At 40.5% G+C, this 17,058-nt stretch overlaps 2 protein-coding genes across 3 annotated transcripts; both read left to right on the forward strand.

Moving 5' to 3' along the window:
• Positions 1 to 109: 109 nt before the first annotated feature.
• ppie (peptidylprolyl isomerase E (cyclophilin E)) lies at positions 110 to 6,545 on the forward strand. The gene is made up of 10 exons (XM_080414076.1): positions 110 to 174; positions 1,834 to 1,932; positions 3,868 to 3,911; positions 4,089 to 4,115; positions 4,345 to 4,426; positions 4,552 to 4,655; positions 4,798 to 4,921; positions 5,070 to 5,255; positions 5,618 to 5,760; positions 6,313 to 6,545. Exons 1-10 carry the CDS (start codon positions 144 to 146, stop codon positions 6,379 to 6,381), a joined length of 909 nt encoding a protein of 302 aa, XP_080270202.1. The 5' UTR covers positions 110 to 143; the 3' UTR covers positions 6,382 to 6,545.
• Positions 6,546 to 10,330: 3,785 nt separating this feature from the next.
• Positions 10,331 to 13,204, forward strand: LOC308073996 (gap junction beta-4 protein-like). Of its 2 annotated transcripts, none has more exons than XM_080413312.1 (2): positions 10,331 to 10,466; positions 11,208 to 13,203. In XM_080413312.1, the coding sequence occupies exon 2, from the start codon at positions 11,241 to 11,243 to the stop codon at positions 12,030 to 12,032; it is 792 nt and encodes a 263-aa protein (XP_080269438.1). In that variant the 5' UTR covers positions 10,331 to 10,466; positions 11,208 to 11,240; the 3' UTR covers positions 12,033 to 13,203. The 2 variants fall into 2 exon arrangements, with proteins under 2 accessions (XP_080269438.1, XP_080269439.1); XM_080413313.1 differs by having other exon boundaries at positions 10,356 to 10,466; positions 11,144 to 13,204.
• The last annotated feature ends 3,854 nt before the right edge of the window (positions 13,205 to 17,058 follow it).

Genomic DNA, 17,058 nt, shown 5'->3' on the forward strand with positions numbered 1-17,058 from the left:
TAAATTGCATTATTTATTAAACTGTCTTTTTTTCTTTTCTTTGTTTTCACCTTCCAACAGCAGGTGGCGCTGTGACAAACATCCATTTGTAACGCACCAATGACGTGCTGCCGAGGTTAAAGTTGAAACGTTTTCAATTCAACATGGCGGCGACCAAACGAGTGCTTTATGTTGGTGAGACAATTTACAACATTTCTTTACCCAACAAACGTGTAAAGCGTGTCTTTGCCTAAGAAACACGTAATACACGTTACATTACATACATGTTTTATTCAGAAATGTGGTTTTCTATCAGGCTTTCTTTGAGATTACGAGGTTGTTTCTTCTTTCTACGTTGAGCTGCTCCGAAGCAGCGATGGAAAAAGTACTCGCATGTTTTTCAATAATGTAAAAGTATCAATACTGCAATGTAGAAATACTCTGTTAAATAAAAAATGTACATTAGTAAAAGTACAAAAGTATTGGTATCAAAATGTACTCCAAAAGTAGAAAGTACTCATTCATTATGGGGGGCTGAAGATAATGTATATTTTGTAATAATCAAAATCTGCAAAGTAACTGGTAACAAAAAAATTCAAATAATTGTAGTGGAGTAAAAAAGTACAATATTTGTAGTAAAGTAAAAGTATTGAAAATATTTGATATGGAATTATGGCTGGAATAATATGTTTATTACTTAGTATTTATTAGTTTTAATCATTATAATATAATAGCTACATTACGAGTTCTGACCCCCTCAGGGACCCCCAGGGGGTCCTTGAAGAGTTTGTTCTTATTTGGTGTCTGTATTGTGGACCCTACCAGACTTGCATTTTGCTGCTTCTACCTTTTGGGAGTAGTGACAAATAAACCTTCATTCTTTATTGTTTATTACTGTCATGATTAAATCTATGCACAAGTGAGGCATTTCTAACTAGTTAACAGCTCTAGTCTAGTCCAGTGGTTCTCATAGTGGGGGGGGGGGGGGGGTCCAGGGCTTTCCTCTCATAGTGGGGGGGGGGGGGGGTCCAGGGCTTTCCAGGCGGTTTCCAGGCAAACTATATTAATACAGCATCACAATCATTTTAACCACTTTGTCCATATTTTATACGTTGGCGATTCAAACATTGCAGGTCTATAAGCTCACAGTGTGTCAGTGCGTGCCGTGAAGTGATCTTGTACATCTGCTACTTTTGAGCATTTTTTAATTCACAGTCGATAAAGCTAAGCTAGTATGGGATGCCCTTCTTTCTAGATAACAAAAATGATGCTGATGAGTGATGACATTCAATATCAAAAAAGTATATATTTATCATGGCACAATTTGAGATGATTATGGTGATGAAATTTGGTGGAATTTCAATTTAGCTACCAATATGTCATCATGAATCATTATCTAATATTAAATAGTGACATTAATGTTAAAGTTGCACTATCTAACTGTCCTCTTCTACCCCGGATTTAAACCTGGTGTCCTGCGCAAGTGCTGAGATTTTTACCATTGAGCTAACAGAGCCTGCCTAACTTGCTCAGGGGATAAATTGAATGTTGAACATCAGGTCAAAATTCGTGTCAGATCCTGTGTCTAGGTGAGACATGATGACCTTTGACGATCTAAATGTCTCAATAGAAGAGCAGGGATACAAAATACATCTACCCCAATTGTATACGTTATATTGTGTTAACATACTCTACCATACAGATGGACAAAATTACATTTTATTCATAAAAAAAAGTTGCATAGTGCTGCTTTAACCAGCTGCTGTTAGAAGGCGATTTTTCTTCCCTTTTTTTTTACTTTTCTTTTTACAGTTTTGATGTATTTATGTAAGATATTTGTTGTGTTTGTGACAGGTGGTCTGGCCGAGGAGGTGGATGAGAAGGTGATGCATGCAGCATTCATTCCATTCGGTGACATCACAGACATTCAGATACCGTTAGATTATGAAACGGGTAAGATCAATTGGTTATGTTATATAAGTGTGACAAATGGTGTGCTATTAGTGCATGCAACACGTTAATAACAATAATAATTATGATGCATCAAACTTGTATTACCACTTTTATAGATACAGCATTTATAGAAAGACAAATGACAACCACGTCCAAGTTGGCATCTCTATTTTGTGCATGTCATTATAGGCAAAACTTGGCTACAAAGTAAAACTACAAGAAACAGTTACAAATGGAATGTTAAAACAACAAAGGGAGGGAAATGTGTAGTTTTGAGGATGAGTTTAAAAGAATAGAGGGTGGGGGGCTGCTTTCTTGTGGTTTGGGAGTGAGTACCACAGGGAGTTGGAGGGAACTTAGGCCCCTTTTCCACCAAAAGAGCTTTGGTTCTAGAACTGGTTCTGTTACAGAATCTTGGAACCGTGGTGCTTTCACAGAACTGGCTTGTGTTTCCTCCAGTTTTAGACAGCATAACTGAATGGTTAGAGACAGTGTTGATTTTGACATTTTGATTTAGTTTTAGTCATATTTTAGTCATTCTGAAATGTTTTAGTTTTTGTCTAGTTTTAGTCGACTAAATATCATAAGATGATATTTATAGTCGACTAAAACTACAGTCTACTTAGTCGACTAAAATGTATTTTGGCGGTGCCTGGAAGGCGTCGTAATGGCTGATCTTACACTTGGTTGCATGCTGAAAATAGCAGATCTACAAGCTCACAACGCGTCGCAGCACGACACGTTGTGAGCTTGTAGATCTGCTATTTTTCAGCGCAACACCCGAGCGCAACCAAACATAAAATTACTTGTCTTTTAGTTCTACTGGATCTCTTCTCCACTAGTCCCTCTCTAACATTTTAGTCTAGTTTTACATTTTTGTCTATGTATTTAATCTTAGTTTTAGTCATCATAGCTTAGTTTTATTTCGTTTTTATTTCGTTTTCGTCAGTGAAAAAAGGTAGTCGACGAATATTTTTCGTCATAGCTTTAGTGGACGAAATCAACACTGGTTAGAGAACCCGCCTGTGGAGCAGGAGTCCCCAATTGCCCCAGTTTCGATTCCAGGCCTGGCAATGTGTTGAATATAATCGGTCGGACTGTTCATTTCACGGGGGAAATACAATCGACAATGGCAGATACAGTTTCCGTTTTCTTGTTCTTATATGATGATTTTTCGCTTGCTTTTTCCATTGTTTAATTCGCATCTGCATCTTCCAACCTGTAGAGTAGTGACATGCCCACTTTGGTTCCCAGTTCAGGGCAAGAAAAACATAGTTTTTTATTTGTTACAGTTACGAACCAACGTTTACGGTTTCTGAACAAAATTCATTTTTAGTGGAAACACTCTGAACTGGTTCAAAATTTGGCGAAAAAAAAACCCCTGAACCGATTCAACCCCGGTGGAAAAGGGGCCTCTGAAAGACCTGTCACCCCAGGTTCAGAAGTTTGTTATCCCCGGACCTGAAACAGTGGGAGGGGACATAATGGTGGAGGAGGTCGAAGAGGTAGGGGGGGGAGCGAGGTTGTTTGAGGGCCTTGTAAGTGGTGAGGAGTATTTTGAGATGTATTGTGTCGACTGGGAGCCAGTGAAGTTGATGTACGACTAGCGTGTTGTGTGGTCACTGTCACATAAATCGCAATGGCAAAAGTGTCACTATGTCCTACAATGCAGGCTTGGATCTAATATGGAAGTCATGGCTGAAAAACGTCCGTGCTGACAGCCACAATCTTTGTTTGGTGGCCTGATGACACTTATTGCTATGGATGGATACCATAACCAGTGCATCTTCAAGTTCACATGGAACAAATGCATCACGTGGATTGATTACACTATGTGTTTTATATGCATGACTTTTTTGTTGTAGATTGTTGTATGTTTGCTAAAACCTACACTGCTTAATTTTTTATTATCCATCTTCATTTGTTGTTTTTCAGAGAAGCACAGAGGATTCGCCTTTATTGAATTTGAGCTGGCAGAGGTAAGTTACAGCAGCTACAGTGTGAAGTGACTTATGTTGTTGTGTAGATTGCCACCTTGTGGACGTTGTAGGTAACAGCTTTATTGTCACATCACAGGTTTACAGAAGTAAAACGTGTTTGTGTTTGATCTCGCTGTGCATTTATGCATTTCTCTTTATGGATGTTGTCTTCCATAGGATGCAGCGGCTGCCATTGATAACATGGTGAGTTGATGTTACCTGACTTGCTTAACCCATTTAGACCTGATGCCGATTCTACAAATGTCTTCTAAATCAGTTTTCTGAAAAACAATTATGTTGCTTGTTATATCAGTGGTTCTCAAACTTTTTCATGTCAAGCACCCCCAAAATTATATATATTTGGCCGCGGACGCACATACGTGTAGAATTTCGAGCTAAGAAATGACATTGGGCGTCTGCTGTTTCTCCCCAGAATGAGTCTGAGCTTTTTGGACGAACAATCCGGGTAAACATCGCCAAACCTATGAGAATCAAGGAGGGCTCTTCCCGGCCAGGTGATCAATTATAGTATTAAGTATAGATGTATACAGTGTTACTGACTGACTGGACTGGATCTACATCTAAAAATCTCTAAAATCCTCTCAAATCTGACCTAACTCTCTCCGTCTTTGTCCCTCAGTGTGGTCCGATGACGACTGGTTAAAGAAATTCTCTGGGAAAACTGCAGAGGAGGCTGAGACGGAGGAGTCCGCTGGGGGGGCCGCCAGTACGACGACGCAAGATGTGAGACTGCAGTTTTTTCACTTGTGTGTTGGCATGATCTGTCTCGGGGGTCATTAATTAAAGCTTGCACAGGCTCTAGAAGACATGTTGTTATGGCCTGCTAGAGATGGTGATATTATTGTTTTATTGTTTTTGTTGCCAGGGTGAGCCCCCAGCCAAGAAGGGCAGAGTCAACCCTCAGGTCTACATGGATATCAAGATTGGCAACAAGCCAGCAGGGAGAGTTCGATTCCTACTTCGAGCTGACATCGTTCCCATGACTGCAGGTCTCTCTCTCTCTCTCTCTCTCTATTTAACACAGCTTTCCGTAAGAGTCTGCCAGAAGGTAGATGTGAATGAATTGTTTGGGTAATAACGGGTTGTAGCAGGCCTGATGAAGGCACACAAATGAAAAGGGGTCTTCTTTTCTTCTAGAGAACTTCCGCTGCTTGTGTACACATGAGAAAGGCTTTGGGTTCAAAGGCAGCTGCTTCCACCGTGTTATCCCTCAGTTCATGTGTCAGGGAGGGGACTTCACCAACCACAACGGAACCGGCGGCAAGTCCATCTATGGTCGCAAGTTTGATGACGAGAACTTTGTCCTCAAACACACGGCTCCAGGTGAGACCTGAGTTGATCCTTATTACTGGTATTAATCAGGCAATAATTTGATTGATGTTTTGTTTTTACATGCGTACATTAGTGTGATTTACAGCAATAACACACAAAACTCTGTTTTTTTCTTTGTTACGAGTTGAGAACCACGGACATAGAAACAAGTTTTTCAGAAAACTGTTAGGATTTAGAAGACATTTGTAGAATCAGCCTCAGGTCTTAATGGGTTACGTCAGAAGATTGTGGGGAGAAAAAAAACGGAACAGCCTGATTTTGGAAATCAGATATATTTACATGATCAGCGTATTTGTTGACGTGTGTGTGGATCTCCCAGTATTAACTGGACTGCTTCTCTTTTGGTTGTGTAGGACAGCTCTCCATGGCCAACTCTGGTCCAAACACCAACGGCTCTCAGTTCTTCATCACAACGGACAAGACGGACTGGCTCGATAACAAGCATGTGGTGTTTGGCGACCTGATAGAGGGCATGGATGTGGTCCGTGCAATGGAGGTAAGATCTTGTGTATGTTGTATCAGTGGTTACCAAAACTTTTAGCTTGAGAAATGAGATTTCTCCCTCGAGACCCAAACTAGTGAAAATAGCAGATCTACAAGCACACAACATGTCGCGATGCGGCGTGTTGTGAGCTTGTAGATCTACTATTTTCACCACTACTTAAAGCTTTTATTTTATTTTTATTCATGGGATTGGTTGGATTATTTAGAATTTAATAGTAATAGTTACTTTGAAAAATGATAATTGTTGGAAACAAAGGGAAAAAGCGGGTATTTACTCGCAACCCATAAAAATGTGTCTGCGACCCACTAATTGGTCCCGACCCAGTGTTTGGGAAACACTGTTGTATTATATCATTTTCTATAATCATCACAATTGATGCTTGCATGATTAGTAATTGAAACATTTGTATATAGATTTTAGTTAGACACCTATTCACAATCATTGTGTGAGTGTACGTACAGCTGATAGAAGGAAAAGTAATGGAGGTCAGTTCCAAAGCTACGGTCTTGTAATCTTCTGCATGACCCTGTCTTGTATCCGTAGGCTCAAGGAGCAAAAGATGGCAAGCCCAAGCAGAAAGTGATCATCTCTGACTGTGGAGAATATGTATGAATGAAAACCGTGGAGAATATGGAAGAATGAAAACTGTGTGTGTGTACGTGAGTGATGACAGATGGGAAGTGGAGTTTTGTTTCTACTCCACTTGTGTTCTCTGTCATGTAAATATTTCAATAAACCTTTTTCTTTTTTTATTAAGAATTGGAACCAAATTGTATCTTTGTCATGACTGGTGTGCAGGTTATTTTCTTCAGTGTAATTTCAAATGTCTCTAAAATTGCCAACAATTTGTATATATTTTACAGGGATTGCAATATTTTGTATCAGTTTGAGATATAGTGTGTGTGTGTGTGGTGGAGTGTCCCGTCGTTCCGGCGGATGAGTAGACAGGCAGTTATTTCCTCTTAGCATAGCCCTATCCCTGGGACACACATTCTTCCACAGATGCTGCAGGGGGGGTTTGACCTGTGTTGAGGTGTGAGAGGTCAAAACTCCCTGGGACACACATTCTTCCACAGATACTGCAGAGGGTTTTGACCTGTGTTGAGGTGAGAGGACACCTTGATGTAGTAGGCCTAATGTTAAGGATTTTCTTCCCCATACATTTATGAATTTACTGAAAGATATGTTGGTGCTGAATGTAAAGCTGGCAGGCCATCAACAGCTGTTCCTCTGATTCCACACGTTGGCATGAAGAGCTTAAACATAAAAGAAAATAGTCAGTGGCTGATATAATTGTACAACACTGTTGTTAGAGCTCTTATACTAAAGACAATATTTGCTTTGATATGACATTCCAAATAGGTAATCGAGGTCACATTTAAACAGGTAAAGTCTTGTAATCCTCCTCAGCCTGTCCTGTTTACAATCAGGCTCAAGCAGAAGGCATGTGTGGAGAGGAATTTAAACTAATCTTTGGGGGTGGCATGTGTTCTACATAGTACCTACTCCTCATCATGTTCTTCAAAAAACATATAACCAGAACCAAATTGTGTCATGGTGTGGCTTTTTCTACAGTGGACCAAATGTAATTTAAGAATTGCACATTTTATCCTCAGCAATTTGCCATTTTCATGTGTTAAAAAAATAATTATATATATATATATATATATATATTTAAAAAAAAATCTTGACTAGAGTAAAGACCCAGCGTAGGCATATCTGTTGACTGTCATCTGTTAGGGAGATGATTATATTTTGTCTAGCATACTGTACATTTATCTATTTACAGAAAAACGAGTTGGTCCACACTAAACATTACAGTATGCAGTGTTAACATGCATTTGTAACGGAGTGTACAAAATGGAACCGTTCTATTTGTACATTGTCATATTAAAGCTGCAATCCGTAAGATTTAGGTCTGACCTACCTTAATAATAATATAGTCAACACTCCTTTGTGGTATATATGTCACTGATATTTGCATACACAGTGAAATTAAGTATCCGCATTTAACAGGAGCAGTGGGCGCTACGGGGGCAGAGCCTCGGGTAGCAGTTAGGGGACAAGTGTCCGGATTTGAACCCTGCATTTCTACCATGGAATCTCTGTTTGGCAGGGTTGTATACTGAGTCCATGGGCTCCTGGGCCATAGACTGCCCTCAGGACCACCACATAAATGCAAACACCTGTTCCACAACCAGCTTATGCATACCTTGAATGTACACTCCACACAACTGCCTTTATATGAAACCAAACACAAGTAATATAAATAATTATTTAATACCAGTATTGATTTTTTTTTTGCCATCAGCAATTTTCAGCTTCTGAAATTATTTTCTGGAGGGCCTAGCCTGGTAAACCCTCCCTCCGGAAATCTCATTTCCATTTGATTCACTCCTGAAATCAAATGGAAATGAGATTTCCGGAGGGAGGGTTTACCAGGCTACCTGGGCCCAGCGAATACAAGAAGACTCACTCCAAAACCAACTCACCCCAACTCAAAAAGGAAAACTCACCCCGGAGCTAGGAACACTCACCCCGGGGGGTGGGTAAACTCACCCCAGGACCTGAGAAAACTCACTCCGGAACACTCACCCCGGGGGTAGGAAAACTCACCCCAGAAAAACTCAATGGTGTAAAGTACAGTGAGTTTTTGTTTTGTGGGTGGGTTTAACTTTCCCCCTCTACACCAAGTCTGTATGTTTAAAAAAGGCACATCTACCGGCTTGTGAGCTTTCCTTTTTCACAGAATGCTTTCATAATGAGACATGTTTAATCCATACTGGATTAAATTCTTTCTTTGAAGGTATAGAATTACCAAATTATGTGTGGAGACACATAGCAAATGACCATGCTATTTGCATAGTGTGCATATTGAGTGTCTGAATTCAACGATGAGTCTGTTTGTCAATCTGTGTCTCGCACAAAGATCCGGCGTTTAGAACCAAAAATCAGACATCAGGCAGCTTTTTATACAGTTCTAATTTCCATTCCTTGTTTCTTGGCCCAAAACATCTCTTCTGCTTGTTGCCTCTCCTAAGCAGAGATTTCCAAGCAGATATTTGACCATGAAGGCCTGATTATTGTAGTCATGAAAATGGAGGAAACACATTGAATCAGATGGTGTTTGCCAGGGTTGTGTCCAAACTTTTGGCTTGTACCGTAATACATACACACACACACTCACTCTCTCTCACATACACTCACTGTCTCTTTCTCTCACTCACACACACACACACACACACACACACACACACACACACACACACACACACACACACACACACACACACACACACACACACACACACACACACACACAAAGAGTAAGGCATCAAAATGTACCAAAAGTAAGATTTCTAAAAACTAAAGTTCTCAAACAATGCATGTGTGCAATGCAATGTTCTATAATGTTATCATTTATACCAGCAAAGTAGTAGGTAACTAAATATCCTAGGTAAAAATAGGGAAAAGTGTTTAATGCATGTTTTACAATAGTGAAATGTATATCTAATAGTAACTAAAGTTCAATAATGCTTACAATAGTGAAATGTATATCTAATAGTAACTAAAGTTCAATAATGCTTACCAAAAGCTTTTCTCACAAATGTGTATAAACAAAACATTATACCTGTGTTTTACCTTCACTGGAGTTTTTCTTCATTTTTCTTTGTTAAGTTAGTATTTGTTTGCATTATAAACACATTGATTATAAATCTACCTTGTATTTAAAGCACTTTAATTAGCTAAATATAATTGAACAACATAATTTGGTAATTCTATACCTTCAAAGAAAGAATTTTTATTTTTTATTTTTTTTTTAACCATTTTTCACCATCACATTATGAAAGCATTCTGTGAAAATGGAAAGCTCACAAAGTTAAAAACCATTGGGGTGAGTTTTCCACAAAGTTAAAAACCATTGGGGTGAGTTTTCCGGAGTGAGTTTTCTCAGGTCCTGGGGTGAGTTTTCCTACCCCCCAAAATCTTGGGGTGAGTTTTCCTACCCTGTGGGGTGAGTTTTCCGGAGTGAGTTTTCCTAGCAATGGGGTGAGTTGGTTTTGGAGTGAGTCTTCTTGATACCGGGCCCAGCAAGCCCCTTCAAATATCTATATCTGCTGCTTGGTCAGAACTTCAGAAGAGATATTGCGCTCATGAGCTTCGGACAGTATGCTACTAATTGTCAACCAGTATAGGTGTCCTACCTGTCATTTCTCAGTGGACAGTGGAGATGGGGAGACCAGTCAGACGACCACAGGATAGGTGGGCACAAGGGACATATGGGCACCTCGATGTAAAATTGGCTATTTTGTCCAAAATGTTAAACAATTAAATATTTATATATTTTTTACTTTGGGGGAAAAAATGCCAATTTAACACCGTGACCGAGTTGCCCAGTCTTCCTTGGTGCCCACCTATCCTGTTTATTATTATTTATTATTGGTCCCGGATTGCAGCTTTACACAATGGATGGATTTGTATGAACGGTTGAGTGGAGAGGTACAGGCCAGGTTGCCACACCTGGACAGACAGGTCCGTACGAGCGACTCAACATGCGTGGCTCTGCATCAACTCCACCCACTGCGCCTCCTCCGTTCGTTGTTGAGAAACTCCTGAGATTCTCCTCGGGTCGGATCGGTCTGCTCTCTGTTGCCTGTTCCTCCGCTTCCACACATCGGCACGAAAGAGCGTCTTTTGTAAGTATATTTAAGGAGATCCACATTGGCTGTTATATATTGTACAACATTTGTTGTTATTCGCAACATTTTCGGCAACAAATTGGTTTATGGATACGTACGCGCTATTACGCATGGAATGTAGGAATACCAAAACGCTCGCCCCAAAACACAGTCGCCCCGGTGCAAATCCGGTATTCATCTGGTTCTGGTATTCCTAGACGTAACCTCAGTAAACTATGTCTAAACCTAACCTTATTCCTAAACCTAACCTCAGTAAAACGGTGCCAAAACGTAACATTATTCCTAAGCTTAACCTCAGTAAAACTATGCCTAACCCTACACTTATTCCTTATCCTCAGTGGGCTAGCGTGTTTTGGGGCGAGGCTTCTGTTTACCGAATGTAAAGCCAGTATCTCTAGCACAGCATTAGCTGGTGGCTGAACAAAGCTGATTGTTTGTTTGTTTGTATGTATGTATGTAGCCTAGATGTAAGTATGTATGTGTGAGTCTTATTTTGTGAATTAAAGTGAGACAACAACTGTTTTCTAATCTTTACTAAATAAATAATTTGTTTAAAAGTTTGCACATTTTATACTAATTTCTTTGTTGGTTTATGAGGAGATGTAAACAGACAAACATAACCACATGTATCCAGTCCTGTCTAACATTACTTACCCATTTCTTTCTTGGCTTAGCTTATTAAACACCAGAGGTTTGACTCCGAGGTTAAATTGTGACTGTATTTCATCTGTCTTCCAGAAGAGGGAAGGCAGTCTGTGAGTCAACCTCACCATGAACTGGGCATTTCTCCAGGGCCTCCTCAGTGGGGTGAACAAGTACTCCACAGCTTTCGGACGTGTTTGGCTCTCCATAGTTTTCCTCTTCAGAGTGATGGTGTTCGTGGTGGCAGCTGAGAAGGTCTGGGGTGATGAACAGAAAGACTTCAAATGCAACACGGCTCAACCGGGCTGCCACAATGTCTGCTATGACCACTTCTTCCCAGTTTCTCACGTACGGCTGTGGGCCCTGCAGCTCATCTTCGTCACCTGTCCCTCTTTCCTGGTGGTGATGCACGTGGCCTACAGGGAGGACCGCGAGCGCAAAAACCGCCTCAAACACGGCGAGAACTGTCGCCGCCTCTACAAGAACACGGGGAAGAAGCGTGGAGGCCTGTGGTGGACCTACGTTCTGACCTTGGTCTTTAAAATCGCAGTGGACGTCACCTTCGTCTACCTGCTCTACCGCATCTATGAGGGCTACGACTTCCCATCGCTCATCAAGTGCGCGCAGAAGCCGTGTCCCAACATTGTCGACTGCTTCATCGCCCGGCCCACCGAGAAGAGGATCTTCACCATCTTCATGACGGTCACCAGCCTGGTTTGTGTCCTGCTCTCCTGTTTCGAGATCCTCTACCTGGTCGGCAAACGCTGCCGCGAGTGCTTCACCGCTGTGCACCACTCGCGCCAGGTCATGGCATCGGCCAGTGGGCAGACTGGAAACCTGGTGGAGGCGAACACTCTCAAGCTGACAGGGAAACGTACACCTGACACACCGGCCCCTTCGTACAGTGTGGCCATCGCTTAATACCCACCCCGACGGCGGGCAAAGACTTTACGAAACTTTATGAGGAACGAAGGCAAGGGCCTGATGATCGGCCTATGGAGATGACACCGTCTTTCTCCACCCCACAGGCACTTCTCTTTGAGACTTGTCAGACATATAGTATGTCTGCTCAAAGACTGAATTAATGAATCGATTTGCTATAATCACTATTGCTTTATAATAGTGTTTATTGCCACATGATTTAACCAAATGAACCCTGGCGTCCCTATTCTGGGGCAAACATTTAGCAAAAATAGCATATCTACAAGCTCATGCCGCGTTGTGAGCTTGTAGATCAGCTGTTTTTGCTCAAAGGATATGGTAGAGGGAACTACCGGATCTAGTATAGAGCCCTGTGGAACCTCGTTTGTAGAGTTTGAGTTCCCAGTTCAGCACATAAAAAAGAAAAGCAAGTAGATGTGATGTGATGAGTGTGAGAATTGCCTCTGGGTTTGATTACAGTAAAATCAAACAAGTCTAAATAAGCCCTCCATCTGAAGATTCTTACAAATACAAGCGTATTAAATGAAATATTTGTTCACTGCCACACCTCAAACAGTGTCACTGTGTTTTGTTAAATATTTTTTAAACTTTGGCCAGGGCTTGAAACTCGCAGGACTTTCCTTGTTGCTCAGATTGAGGCATTTGAAGTCAGACAACTTTAAAGGTTAACATCATAATACGTTTTCCATCAGATATCCACAATTTAAAGAGGCTCAAAAGACTGTCCTTGTCACGTAGAGCATCTAATGTGACTCAGTGTGCCTAATGTTTCAAGTCTGAGCAGCTGGTAAGACTCCTGTAAACACATTTGTTTATGTATATCAGGATGTGTATGTTTTATGAATGTAAACAGTAAGGAGCAGCGTTGCTGCACATGTTTTTTTAACAGCAAGTTTTCATTAAAATATAATATTTAAAATGGTTTTGTAGAAATTGTTTTGTACACATTGTTTTGTATAACTGCTTCTATTTGACAAGACAGACGAACAGACAAAATCTGGGGGCATAATTGTATTTATTTGCCACTGATGGTTCAATCTTATCATGACATTTTTGTGTATAAAATTAAGAGAGACACCAATCTGTCTATGGACAAAGGTTACATTATAATCCACAGAGTACATTTATTTGTAACTCAAACCATTTGCACACTGATTTAAATGAACACTGACAATTTGACTGTGTTCTCCGATTGTACTTAAAATACCTCTGTATTAGTCCTTTGTCATGAACCTTCACTTTTTCATGATTTATCAAAGTAATGAACAACGATTCCTTTTAGAACGTAGACATACGTTGCTGTAAGATTACACACCTTAATTGTTTAGGTTGGTATTTTCATAAAAGCAGAGGTGGGGTTACCCACCCCCGTGATAGATTCATTTGTCATTGCTGACGATGAGACCCACCCAGTGGAGGCATTTGACCTGTGTCACTACTGTAAGCACGCTAGTGATTCTTCTGTTTCCATGGGGATATGCACTACGATAAGATACATTACTGTGTAGTAAAGGGTGAAGTTGAGGCTTTAGATAAAAGTTTGTGTTGAATCAGTATGTATAAAACATGCTGAGTTCTTGTTCCACTTCAGGGTTGTGACTTTGTCCGTCTTTTACAATCTCAGAATTAAGTTAACACTGAGGATTTTGCTGTGTGGGACAAGTGGATCAGGACTTAAGACCTATACTTAGACATATGAATAGCAAAAAATAGCTTATCTGCAAACTGCAGATTAGCTATTTTATTTTCCTTTTAAAAAATGTTGATGTTTTCACCTATAATGAAATGACCAAAATAGTGATGCCAGGTTGAATGGGGTTAATGCCCAGGGCTCTTCGATATCTTCCAGCAGAGAATGTGAAGCAGTGCTCACCATTCCACTGCTACAAATGTCACTTTTTAACTTCAGACTAGCTGGTTTGATTTGTGAATGTCGACTATCACCTGCCTGGGGTATTCTATTCTCTTCAGTACATGATTTCCAGTCTACTTGAGTCACGTGCAGACCGTGAAAAAGATTGTCTCTTTCCCGTGCTGTGCTTGGATCTGCATGCTGAAACACGCAGCTCAGCGGGGGTTGAGTCATGGGGTGCATTCCTTCAGGTGCGCCCCGGCAAACTGCCTGGACCAGTTCTTCATTTTGGAGCTAGGAAGGAACTTTCCACCCTTCCTTGCCCACTGTGTTTTTCTACGCGTGTTTTAACTCCAGTTTGTGTTGCCAAGGAAGATATTGTTTACATGTGCATGATGAGCCTCATGCCAAAAAGAACCTTTCCTGAAAAACTAAAGTACAGTTAGTAATCCGGGACAATGTCTGTGGGAAAAACTGTAAGGCTGGCAGCAACATATTGGAAGGACATTTTTTCTTTTTCTTTGAACATGAATAATGTAATATGCAAATTGCTAATGAAAATAGTTCAATTATTTGTTCACAGATAAATTAGAATATGTGGAATCTTATTTGGCTCCCACACCAGAAGGGTGTAGTAGACAGAAAACATGAGTATAGCCTAAACATGAGGAATCTGGGCTTATATGCTGAGATAATGTGAACGTTTTCAACAGAAACAGTTAACCACATTAACCCTGTTTTTTTTAAATACAAAAACAGTAACATTATAGCTTATAATATTTGTTGTACAATATAGGACTTAAGTGGTTAACAGTCTGATAAGGACTGGTGTTCAGCCGATCACACCCATGTACTTAAAGCTTAGTGATTTCAAAGAGTGCCATTATGAGCCATATTATACACTCTTTTCATCCCTGTTACATAAGGTCCTTGCTTGGTGCTTTGTTTGAGTGTGAATAGAGAAGACAGCCACTCTGAGCTGGCATGTTCTGGCATGGCATTATAAACAAGCAGATGTTTTAATGTTCCCTCCACTGAAGAATGTTATGGTTGTAGTCTGCAAACACAGGTCACCACAGAAATAAGTTAGTCCTGCTGTAGTAGGCCTGCATGGGCAGAAGTGAAGCACAAATACAGCAAAACTGTTTAATTGTGAAAACCTCATGGGAAAACTTATCTTCCACGTGTGAAAGAAGGTTTGGTTGTAAAAGTGGGTGGGATGGATGGATAATGGAGATTGTAGTGCACCTGCAATGTGCATGGATGGGTGGTTTCAACATTGTTATTCACTGCTTTACATGGAGGTGAGACATTTGCAAAAGACACATTAAATGATACTTCTAATCTGTTGTTTCTTGCTGCAGTCTTGTCAGTAAACACCAGAGTGTCAAAAAGAATCGGCAAAGCACAAATACATGACGAGTGTATAAACAATGGGATACTACTGGGCTGGAAGAACAGGTAACGCGATAAGGAGTCTAGCCTCGATGAAAGGCTCTGAAACTGATCTCAGTAGCCCACTCTCCGCCCATCATGGCACTTGGCACCCTTTCCTCTCTCTCTCTCCCCTAACAGCACAGATGTTATCTACTAGACTAGAGATACATGCACTCACTCTCAGTGGTGTAAAGTAACTAAGTACATTTACTCAAGTACTGTACATAAGTACAATTTTTAGGTATTTTTTTTTACTTTACTGGAGTATTTCCAATTTTCAGTACTTTTACTTCTACTCCATTATTACATCTCAGAGTCAAATGTTGTACTTTTTTACTCCACTACAATTATTTGAAAACTTTAGTAGTAGATTAGATTATTATTACAAAACATACATTAACCACTTCAGCCCTATATACATTTCGACCATTTGAAAATAGCCGATCTACAAGCTTGCATTGTGAGCTTGTAGATCTGCTATTTTCAAAAGATTTTTATACATTTGAATACTTGCAAGCAATGGGACATTAACTCTATGGACATTCTGCATAATGAGTACTTTTACTTTTGGTACTTTAAGTACATTTTTATGCCAATACCTTTCTACTTTTACTCAAGTAAATTTTGAATTCCAGACTTTTACTTGTAACAGAGTACTTCTACATTTCAGTATTGATACTTTTACTTAAGTAAGAAACGTGAGTACTTTTTTCACCACTGATCTAGAGAGATACATACACTTACTCTGGAGCTCTCCAAACACACACATCGAGAGTGACGAAATGAACAAATGCAAAACGTTTGCCCACGTCCAGGGTGTGTCTGCCCGCCTCTGACGTGAATAAACGTCTTCCAGATCAGAAGAACACGTTGAAACAAGAAGAGATGTTCAGTGGAGCCTTGAGGGGGGGGGGGGGGAGGGATTAGGAATGTACACACAAACAGGCCCAAACATTGCCCACATTTGTTTGAGCTTTATTTATCACAATTAACGCCAAATCCACAGGAAATCCACAGTGTTCAATTTATCAAATTTTTTACTCTGAGAGTGCACAAATGTAGGCTTGGACCAAGACTATCATAGATGTATTGTATTGAGTCTGACTTTTACTTTCGTATATCTATGATAGTCTTGGGCTTCACCCCCAATTGTCACTGGACATCCGCTCGGAAAGCCCGTACTTCTCCAAAAATGTACATGCTATATATATAAAGTGCTGACCCTGTAGCCCCAGATGTTAACTCGACATTAGAAACCAATGTGCACTGTATTGGCCCGTATTCTTCAATAGATATGTGTTTGCCAGACCCAAGGGGTCGGCCTACATGAGGCTTTGTACCTGTTTCGTCCATACATGGGCATGCCCCCTTTTCCCTTAGGCCTCAGCCATAAAAGTCTGTCCCCCTTTCGTCCATACATGGGCATAGACACAGGCTGACACGTCATGTGAAGTCCGGCTTAGCCGTGACGTAGTGCTCTGATCTTATAAAGTACTTATTCTGGGTCTGGCAGAACCAGGTCTCCTGGTCTTGTTTAATCCCGTCTGTGTTGGATTCTGTCGGAATGGTTCCCTGTATTCCTCAATGGGCGGTAGTGACGGGGCGCATCTGGTGAAAGCCGGAATTACACTCAATGTTAACATGAAGTAAACGAGGGGGGAAAAAATGGTGTTCGGCCACACACAAGATTAAAACACATATTTATTGAGAAATACG

The sequence above is a fragment of the Gymnoscopelus braueri genome (genome assembly GCF_963280865.1).
Source record: "Gymnoscopelus braueri genome assembly, chromosome: 19".
Classification (NCBI taxonomy): domain Eukaryota; kingdom Metazoa; phylum Chordata; class Actinopteri; order Myctophiformes; family Myctophidae; genus Gymnoscopelus; species Gymnoscopelus braueri.